Here is a 10093-nt window from a genome sequence, read left to right as displayed (position 1 = left end):
TCAACAAGGAAACCTAACAAGTGAAAAAAAAAAAATCTGTATTTTTCCCAGTATAAGGTAGACAATACTACTTTTTTTTTAAAAAAAAAGTGTTAATTACTCTGATTCTTTGAGTTACTCCTGTATCCCCAGAGAGCCTGTGTGATGAACTCTTTGACGATTCCCTCTTTCCCCCTCAGCTGGTGTTCAGGGAAGCGATGGGACAGAAGTGTGTGCCGCCTAACAAAAAGAAGGCTCTGTAAAAAAGCATCAGGGAGATGGAAGGGAAAGGGACGGTTCGGGTGAAGCGTTTTGTAGGGGAATTTGGAGCCGCTGCTATGGAAGTGGAGAGTGTGCAGGATCGTGGTTGCCAGGCTCTGCGGGTGAAGGGCTGTGGTATGTGGGGCTGGTCAGCTGCGAGTGCACGAACAAGGAGGCAGGGAAGGCTGAGAGAGGGGTGGCAAGAGGCTGAGGAAATGGGAAGCAGCAGCTCAGTTTCAAGAAGCAGCAGGGCTTAGTAGAGCCGTCTGGGATCTAGAAGTGAGCCCCAAAGTCCCAAACTCTGAGACTCACTCCCAAGGGTTTTGGGGGAACGGAAAGGACCTTAAAATGGCTCCAGTCACACCTCAGCCACCAACAGACTGCAAGATGTGTATTTTACGTAACGTGACAGAGTTTCTCAGTTCCTCTCACAGTAGGGACTAGATTTGGCCTTGCTTATTGGAAACCTTCCATCCATCAAACACTTCTTGGCAAAATGTGCATTTCATCACCTTTTATTACTGCTCCATATAAAACATGACTACCTACTGCTACCCTTCGTGCAAGTAGCAGACATCTCTCCACTGCTACGGGTTTCATCTAGGCTAACAAGCAGTGTGGATGTGATGTGGCATGTGATGAATTTCCTTTCTGGTAGAAGAGATTTTTTTGTTTGTTTTTAATCAGGATAAAAGAAAACAAGCTTGCAAAGTAAAGCAATTAAGTTACAAAATGCCAGAATTAAAGTTGCTTCTGCTATCCCAATTCAGCTTGTTGTGCATGTGCCTTTAGAAACACTAACTGCATGAGCAGGCTTCACATACTCATGAGATGAACACCACTTCCTGGGTCAATATGTATTATAATATATTTATTGTCTAATATGTGGCAATGTTTATTGCATGCTATGTGAACCTCACTTAGACAACAGAATCTGGGTTTCTGTGTGGCACTTTTCACCGTACTACCAGAGTGCTTCACTTCTCACCGTACTACCAAAGTGCTTTACAAATCTTTGCTTCTCACTGCTGCCACAGATTAATAATCTGGAGGCATTCCTAAATTTGACTGTGAGCTAACATGCAGAAAATGCAAGGAAAAAAAACTCATTCCAGCTATCTTAGCTGCTCCATATGAAATGAGTCTGAGTTTGATTTTTACAAAAATACTACATGCATAGTCCCAGTGGATTTTTGTTACATCTTTGGGTGCCCAGTAGTTCACAAATCACATACAAATCTGAAGTTGGAGAGTTAGAAAAGAAAGAGTATACTACTGGAACTCACTTGAGGAGCTCTGGGATTAAAGTTGGTCAGCATCATGTAAGAACTTATTGACGTGGGAGTGAGGATTGAGTTTCTTAGGACAATGTAATGCTGTTAACCATAAAATTCCCCCTCTCCCCCCCCTTTTTTTAAAAAATTTAAATCTAGATTCTTGCCATGTTCACTGTATTTGTCACAGAATTTAGAAAGTAATCAGAGAATAAAGTCTGATTCATGTATTTCAGCATTATCTATCTCATGTATTGAGAAACTGTAATCGTGGAATTTCTTGCACTTCAGTGTGAGCTTTGATATAATTATGCTCATGTTAAAGTATTTTCTTCTGTATGATATACAGAGTAATTAATCAGGCATCTATTTCCCAAGATGGAAATACAATATCAGGAACGCATACCATGACCTGTGTTGATGATATATCTATGTAAAGTACATGTTCCTAATAACATGTTCGAGAAAGCTATAATCTGGACCATTAACAATGCTTGTCTACACTAATTTACAGCTCTCTCATCTTTTTTTTTTCCTCCTCTACTCAGGATATCCTTTTGCCTTGTTCCAACGCTATTTCCTCTTCCAGAAGGAGACCTACCTCATTCATCTCTACAATGTGTTCACAGGACTCTCAATTGCTTACTTCAATTTTGGTAAGATGAGCTGGGGAAGAGAGAGCTTCCTGACCCAGGCCGTGCTGTGGTTTGGGAGGACCTGTAAGGGAAAATGTAATTTCTACTTCATATCTCTCTCTCTTTCCCCCCTCCACAGGGATGCAGTTCTTTCACTCCCTGCTATGTGTCCTAATCCAGTTCCTCATACTGAGACTGATGGGTCGCACAATCACTGCCGTCTTCACCACGTTCCTCTTTCAGATGGTAAAACTCTCTTACTGCATTGGTTTGTAGAAAGGAGCCCTCTGTTCAGTTTTGCATTTCCCAATAGCAACTATGGGTGGAAAAGTGGTGACAGATCAAAACCAGATGGAGGAATTAGTTTTAATAACCCAAATAATGGTTTCTTTCAGACATACCTTATGGCTGGATATTACTTCACAGCCACAGAGCATTACGACATCAAGTGGACAATGCCACATTGTGTCTTGACGCTCAAGTTGATTGGTGAGTGATACCTCCTTCCTATCTCTTCTACTCTGGAAGCTGTGGCTCAGGGAAGAGAGGGTGGCATGTTCAGCCCAACCAGCCCATCACAGGGCTTCAAATAATTGTTTCTCATCTCTAGGTCTGGCCATTGATTACTATGATGGAGGAAAAGATTCGGTGAGTAAGACACCATTTCTCCTCCATTCCTCCTCCCCTCTTCCATGTCATTCCAGTGAGCTAGAAGTCAGAAAATCAAGTTCAAAGGATGTGAGTTAGCAAGCTGCATTCATTGTTTGGTAAAAGCCATAGTTGAGAGGGGAGCATCTGTGGGTGTCTGAGCGCACTGAATTCTGAAGTGGAAATAAATAATTTGGAGCAGAGATAGTAGTTAGTGATTGGAGATGGACAAAAGTTGTTTCAGTCATGTGAGAATGTTATACTGGCCCCTTCCAAATTCCCCACTCTCTCCTTCTCCCAAATCTGTTGCTTTAGAGTCCTGATCCCCAATCCTCTGTGTCTTGTGGGTAGTGTACCTTTAATTTGCAGACCATCAGCACTGGATCTTGGTTCCCATCTTCCTTTCCTTTATTTAGTCTGACCATATCCTTATAAATGGCTGCCCTTTACCATTTGGTAGGGCCTGGTCTTTAGAGCAGTTGAAACAGTGAGAGAAGTCACACATCACAGTGTGTGGGAGAGGACAGAGCTACAGTCTCTTAATCCTACTTCCCCATCTCCTGTTTGGGGCCTGACCCAGTCTGTAGCATCTGTGGAATCACTGCTGACTGCAAGAAAACAAGGTTGAGCTGAAATTTCCTAAGCTGAAGTTTCAAGTGTTTAAAGACAATGAATTCTTGCATCAAGAAGTAGGAATTGTAGGACGTTAGGGTCTTGGGAGAGTATGTGCGATTACAGGCAGGCACTGGTGGAAGTCAGATACAGTGCTTTTACTCTGCTGGCAGGGATGCATGTCAACAGATCCCTTCCGTGTTTATTTGGGAATAGAGATCTGTGTAACTCATCTCAACCACTGGATCTTGTTGCTATTTAGAGGGGGTGGGGATAGAGAGGGCTGGGGAGAGGAATGGATGTGAAATACAAAGTGGAAAGTTCCATATACATGGAGAGCAAGAACTGAGACCATTAAGGAGGTAGGCTGAGAACATAACATCCAGAGCTAGTATGAGATCCCCATGGATGATGTTAATGCCACTCCCTTTGGTGCAGGAGTTCCTGACCCCTGAGCAGCGGCGATTTGCTGTCCGGGGAGTTCCTACCTTGCTGGAGGTCTCAGGATTCTCCTATTTCTATGGTGCCTTCATGGTTGGGCCTCAGTTCTCCATGACAGACTATCAGAAACTGGCAAGGGGTGAGATGACTGACGTTCAAGGCCAGAGACCCAATAGGTAATAAAAAGCCACTAAGCTCCTCACCTTCCTAAGATCCTGGAATGCTGAATCTTCCACATGTTCCCTGCAGCAGAGTGCCTTCTTACCTGAACACTAAAGTACTGTGACCAAAAGTGATTTATAAGACAAAGCAGTCTTTCAGACATCGCTCCTAACTGCTTAATGTCCTAGCATTGTTGCAGGGCATGAACATCAACAACGATTTGACATCTTTAGTACAGACTGGGTCCCAGCCTGGTAATGTTAGCATCCCAGCTTCCAAATGGAGGCATCTGCTGCACTGGAATGTGGTGACCCCATATTGCTATCTCCCCTACCTCCTCTTTTCCATTTCTGTTTTTAAAATTATGAGTTTGGTCTATTTCCAAGGTTTTTCTTTGACCTTCATATTTTTCTTTCTCAGTTTTGTGCCTGCTCTCAAGCGCCTGAGTTTGGGTCTCTTGTTTCTAGTAACCTATACCTTGTCAAGCCTGTACATCTCTGATGAATACCTCATCTCAGATGATTATATGGTATGTATTGATTTGGCAGTTCTGGGTGTGGAAGAATTCTACTTCTCTGAAGGGCAGATTTTTTAATTTTTTTTATTTTTTTACTTTTTTTTTTTTAGTTTTGCCTCAATTTAAAAATAAGATAAGTCAGCAACTAGTGATAAGCCTTTCCACAACTGGCTTTACTGCCTATCCTGTGGATTCCATTTGATGCAGGACAGGAATGTGTTAAACTGAATTGAACCAAATGAAAATGTTTACAAATAGAGAATTAATCTTAGAAACTACTGTTTTTGGAAACCTAACATATGTATATTGTGACCTTTTAATGACCTTCCATTTAACCATTAGGCTGCAAAGAACTTCACATGAGTAATTTACAAGGCTTACCAGAATCTCTGAGGTTCTTACAACTCTTAACAAGTAACTCCTACCTGCAGATTATCGGTGTTTCTGTGTCAGTATGAATAAATGAGGGTGTAACTTCTGCAATGCTTATGCTAATCCCAGAGTCTTCCCAAAGTACCTATTTCAATACAGCCAAATATTACCAAAGGAAAGAGAATAATGTGTATATTTGCATAAGTCAATAGCCTGGCAGTCCAGTCCTTATAGCAGTCTCGAGACATACAACAGATTAAAACAAAAGACAGTGATGAGGTCTCATCTGCCTTGTCTCATTATTGCCAGTCAATTCTGGTTTTTATTTTTATTCTACTTCACTCTTATCTCTGCAGGAGAAACCTTTCTGGTTCCGTTGTGGTTACATATTGATCTGGGGCAAAATTATACTCTACAAATACGTAACCTGCTGGCTTGTTACGGTGAGTCTAGACGTCATTCCGGAAACAAAAGACAAATTAAAAAAGGTAGCGCTTTGGCAGCTACTTAGCATGCTCTGGGACTTGGTGCTAAATGGAAGTAATACAAATTTCTGGAGACAGATGCAGGTCAGTTTAGCTTGCTTTAAGTTAGCAAAGGCTAGCTAACTAAAAAGTAGCCAGTTTTTAATCTGTTTGTTCCATCTGCAATGGTGCTTTTCCACTCAACACAATGAGAGTCAGAGCTTTCCCTCTCCTCTTTCTGGTGAATCTTTTTCCATAGGAAGGTGTCTGCATCCTTGTTGGTCTGGGGTACAATGGGAAGGACCAAAGTGGAAAGCCTTTGTGGGATGCCTGTGCCAACATGAAGGTCTGGCTGTATGAGACAACACCTTTGTTCACAGGGACCATTGCTTCGTTCAACATCAACACCAATGCCTGGGTGGCCCGGTGAGCAGGACAAAATTTCCCTTCTGTAATTTGTCAGTAACATCTGTGCCAGCAGAACCAAGATCCTAGGCTGAGAGGGAGCACTAGAGGAAGAATCTGTCAGTTTTCAGTTCTTACGCTCTTTCTTTCACATTTTGCTGCTGTCCCATTTGAAATAGGTTACTAGGTTAGTTCTTTTCCTTCAATCTAAAAGGGCAGTTCATTAATACAAGCAAGCAGTTAATGGCAGCAGGAGGGCAGAGGCTAGAATGGGACTACAGCAAGCCCTTTGGCCTGCCTGGTCCAACAGCCACAGAACTGCTCTAACTGCTGGTTCCTACATCGTGCCTTTTGATGCCCCCTGTGCAATGACTCAACCAGGTTTTAGTTCGGCACCTGCTGGGACACATAATGGAATTGTAAAATATAATTTTTCTGTGTGTTGTTGGATGAACCACTTCTTCCCATTAGCTGGGATTTCTTTAAGACATGGGCTGAGGTACATTTTGCCCTGGTATGGGGAGCTGTCTTGCTGTTTGTGTCCCCACAGGGTGTGCAAAGGTGTACGGTCACTTGGGCCCTGCATCTCTGACATGGAGAGGGGAAGACAGACAATAAACTAAAAGCACTTTTGAGTTTGTTTCTTTTCTGCTCTAGCTACATCTTCAAGCGTCTGAAGTTCCTGGGTAACAAACTGCTGTCACAGGCACTGGCCCTGTTCTTCCTGGCCATTTGGCATGGGCTGCACTCTGGCTACCTGGTGTGCTTTCAAATGGAGTTGCTTATAGTCATCGTTGAAAGACAGGTGCGCTTTGTCTGACTTACCAGAATGGGGTGACCTGCATTAGCCTTTCCCTGTGAGTCTGGAAACTGCCATGCTGAAGGCTTTACTTAAATTAAATATGAAAAGTAGCTACTCACTTTGGAATTGTTGTTCAAACATGATACGGTTCTGTTCTCAAGAGTTCAGTAGGTCGCTGGCTTCTGTGTGGGCAGGGCATAAATTTATTGCAGAAGCTGACAGGAAGTGGAGAACTTGGCATATGAGTAGAGGGCAACAAGTGCTTAGGTCGCTGGCTTCTGTGTGGGCAGGGCATAAATTTATTGCAGAAGCTGACAGGAAGTGGAGAACTTGTTGCCCTCTACTCATATGCCAAGTGCTTGGCAGCTGGACAGGTTGGAGGACAAGCACGGGACCTGAATACCTTTGCTAAATCTCCCAGTACTTTTAAATTAAAAAAAACAAAACAAACAAACTTAACTACTTTTTTAGACTAACTGCAAAGTTCATTTTACACAGCTCTGTGGCTCCAGAGCCTGCAGGTATAGCCATAAGACATCCAACTGAGAATTCTGATTTTTCTTTAAATTAGGTCATAAACCTTTTTCGAGACAGTCCTCCCCTAAGCACTTTGGCCTCCATCACTGCCTTGAAGCCTGTCCTCTATGTGCTGCAGCAGGCTAACCACTGGATGTTTATGGGTTATTCTCTGGTGCCATTCTGCCTTTTCACCTGGGACAAATGGATTAAGGTATGCAGTAGCCACAGACAACCTGTGCAACCGACCCTTTTCCCTCCATCCCATCCAGTACGTTCTTGGCTCAAAGCTGCTTGCTGATCCTTATGGCTGCCTCTCTCTTCACAGGTGTACAGGTCTATTTATTTTCTCGGCCACGTGTTGTTCTTCACCTTGTTATTGGTGTTGCCTTACATTCGCAGATTAATTGTGCCACGAAAAGAAAAGCTAAAAAAAGCAGAATAACAGCCAAAAGGTAAGGCTGTACTATATGGAAAGAATCCCACACTTGGACTAGGAGATAAAGTTACCAGTAATGTTACTTCCCAAGATGGAAGGCAAACATAAAAACAACTGAAGCAAATCTAGTACTTTTCTCTTTTTCAGATTGTACCACGTGTGCATTTGTAGGAGTCGACTTAACACTCCAGAAGCAAACCATCACCTGGCACGTTTGCTGTGTTGAAGTAATGACTTTTTTAGACGCGAGGAGGGGGAAAGAGAAAGCACAGGGTCAGAGACCCGAAAGGAGGGGTATGGAGTAAGCCTCCTTCCAGATCCTCCACCTTATGTACGTTGCCTTATCTCTCTGCCGCCCTCCGGTGGACTCTCATGTTTCCCTGCTGATACCAGATGATTGTAAAACACTCGAGGCAGGCACTGTATTGGATTGGAGCCACCTTCTGACTTTTCTACGTTTGTCATCCAAGATAAAAATTGCGCCTGGTCTTTTTCATATCAGCTTCAGCTCCTTTCCTCTTGGGTGCCTCAATGGGGGAGTGTAAACTGTCACTCACCACCAAGCAAGGTGATTCTACAGGACCAAGTAACATCAACTGCAGAGCAAGCAGGGCACAACTAAGATTTTCAGGTTCATGACAAATTTGGCCTGAGTCCCTGCTATAAAGGCATCAAGCCTGCCCCTCTATTAAACCTGAGAAAGTAAAATACACAAGCACTCTTACCAAACGTGACCTTTAATAGGAAGAAAAAAGGTCGGTAGGGCAATCCATTTAAAGTCTCATTGCTCCAGAAGCCTTTTCCCTTCAAGGAGCCCAAAGCCGCACCAGGTCCACACCTAAGTATAAGAGCCTCTCCAGAATGCGGAGTCACTGTATAGGAATCTACCATGACAGCAGTAGTAGCAGAAAGTCATACTACTCCCCAGACTTCCTCAAAGGCAGTAGTAATTTTAGCACATGTCAGGGCAGCAGAGAGGGGATAGTTGCTGATGGAGACCATCTTTTCTGTATAGTCAACGTTGACCTGGAAGAAGAGGAAAAAAAATCAAGCTGCAAGTTTTCACTTAGTCCCATCTCTCTCCATTGGTTGGAGAGGCACAGTATTTCTCCAAGGTTGAACACAGCCACAATAAAACACAGCAAGACAACTGCTAGCCATCACTGGTGCCCTCTCTGGGGAGGGAGAAAAGTTCCAAGCATTACGGAATTGGGCCTTTTTTTGACAAGCCTACCCGGGGGGGAAAAAAAAGGGGGGTTGGGAGGAGGGACAGGGACAACAGGGGGATCAAGAAAAAAAAAAAAAAGAAGAAAAAAACCCTCATACTCAGAACAAGACTGAAATCTATGGTGGTAAAGATTTTTCCAACTCCAGGTAAGGGATACATGCACTTACCGAACCATGGGCAAAAGCTCCCACAACAATAGCAACTGACTCTGATGTAGGAACCAGTTCACGCGGATCTGATACCTTTGGAACTGCAAAAGAGGTACCTATCTTCATACAGCCCACAGGGAGATGATCACTGACTGGATTTTTAATCACCTACAGAAAGCAGAAAGTTAGTAGGGTAATGGAAGTAAGAGGCCCTGCCATGTAGCTAAATCTGTGGTTTGTACAAAAAAAAAAAAAAATCACTCCAACATCACTAGCTGCAAAGGAGGAATGTTACAACATTACCTGTGAGCCATCGAACAATGTTTACCTTCAAAAGTTTCTGAGGCCCATCAGCTGCTCGAACGCTGAGCTTATGCAACAGCTGAACTGACAAGAGAAGAAAATCAGTTAAGCTGCCTGTTCTTTTGCCAGAAGAATTCTATCCTCTACTTAGTAATCACAGCTAAAGTAGGCAAGTCCATCTTTAGAGTTCCCAGTATCTTCTACAGCATTCCTACGATTACTCATCAGTGAGTTATTTTGCTGCTAGCACTGTCTTATGCAGGTACTCATCACTATGCATAGTTAGACTGTGCATCCTGAAACTCACAAAAAAGATACTTGAATTTCTCTGCTTTTCTCACTTTCACATTTTTAAGGTTGGTGCAACTTTTTAATTCTTCCCCGAATTCTTCTGCTCCTATCCACCTTCCTGCATTATTTTGTGGTGGGTATAAAGTTTGAATCACTTACCCATAAGACCACAGAATCGATCAAAAGTTCTTGGGATTCTGGTTTGGGGATTGACTTCTATTAGGACATTCTTCTGGGTATGGATATAAACCTGCAGGAGACCAGCCCGATTCAGGGGGCTGTCCATGAGCATCAGAAGACTCTGAAACAGAAAAACACACTAGGGGAAACACAAAGCACAAGAGAGAGGGTTTTGGAAAACTTAAGGACCCATGAATGCAAAATGGACCGATGTTGAGGCAGAAAGGAGTTCATCTGGCCCCACGAGCTCTGCTGTAAAGCTAAGAAAAAGTAATCCTGTATCCAAATAAAGAGAATTACGAGCAAAATACGAGCACAGTGGATAAGGCCAAACTCGCCCCCATTCCCAGGATGCTAGCAGCCCTCCAGACCTCGGGGACAACCTCCCTCAAGCCGACTGCCGGGCCGAGCCGCC

The 10093-nt window shown here is 43.3% G+C and overlaps 2 protein-coding genes across 2 annotated transcripts in view; one reads left to right on the top strand and one right to left on the bottom strand.

Annotated features, from left to right (window-relative positions):
- Window positions 1-7899, top strand: part of LPCAT3 (lysophosphatidylcholine acyltransferase 3) — an 8972-nt gene extending 1073 nt beyond the window's left edge. The window contains 12 exon segments of the mRNA XM_010079905.1: window positions 2063-2170; window positions 2289-2395; window positions 2545-2638; window positions 2760-2797; window positions 3848-4026; window positions 4433-4541; window positions 5258-5344; window positions 5625-5791; window positions 6428-6575; window positions 7144-7302; window positions 7417-7543; window positions 7675-7899. Coding sequence (XP_010078207.1) covers window positions 2063-2170; window positions 2289-2395; window positions 2545-2638; window positions 2760-2797; window positions 3848-4026; window positions 4433-4541; window positions 5258-5344; window positions 5625-5791; window positions 6428-6575; window positions 7144-7302; window positions 7417-7533 — 1313 coding nt within the window. The 3' untranslated portion in view covers window positions 7534-7543; window positions 7675-7899.
- A 348-nt stretch (window positions 7900-8247) lies between these two features.
- On the bottom strand, window positions 8248-9796 carry EMG1 (EMG1 N1-specific pseudouridine methyltransferase). The gene is made up of 4 exons (XM_010079904.1): window positions 9658-9796; window positions 9233-9291; window positions 8923-9072; window positions 8248-8553 (listed from the first exon to the last, which is right to left on the bottom strand). Exons 1-4 carry the CDS (start codon window positions 9788-9790, stop codon window positions 8440-8442), a joined length of 456 nt encoding a protein of 151 aa, XP_010078206.1. The 5' UTR covers window positions 9791-9796; the 3' UTR covers window positions 8248-8439.
- Between the last annotated feature and the right edge of the window lie 297 nt (window positions 9797-10093).

The sequence above is a fragment of the Pterocles gutturalis genome, unplaced genomic scaffold (assembly GCF_000699245.1).
Source record: "Pterocles gutturalis isolate BGI_N339 unplaced genomic scaffold, ASM69924v1 scaffold34784, whole genome shotgun sequence".
NCBI classification, from domain to species: Eukaryota; Metazoa; Chordata; class Aves; order Pterocliformes; family Pteroclidae; genus Pterocles; species Pterocles gutturalis.
The sequence above is the reverse complement of the archived record's forward strand: the minus strand, read 5'-3'. Positions and strand labels throughout refer to the sequence as shown.

What these genes read in the sequence shown, in the direction of transcription:
- EMG1 (XM_010079904.1), bottom strand. Translation starts at nt 9,790, where the DNA reads ATGCTCATGGACAGCCCCCTGAATCGGGCTGGTCTCCTGCAGGTTTAT. An exon ending in TCGATTCTGTGGTCTTATGG is followed by an intron (nt 9,292 to 9,657) that starts GTAAGTGATTCA and finishes TTCTCTTGTCAG; the next exon opens with TTCAGCTGTTGCATAAGCTC. An exon ending in GAGCTTTTGCCCATGGTTCG is followed by an intron (nt 8,554 to 8,922) that starts GTAAGTGCATGT and finishes CTCTTCTTCCAG; the next exon opens with GTCAACGTTGACTATACAGA.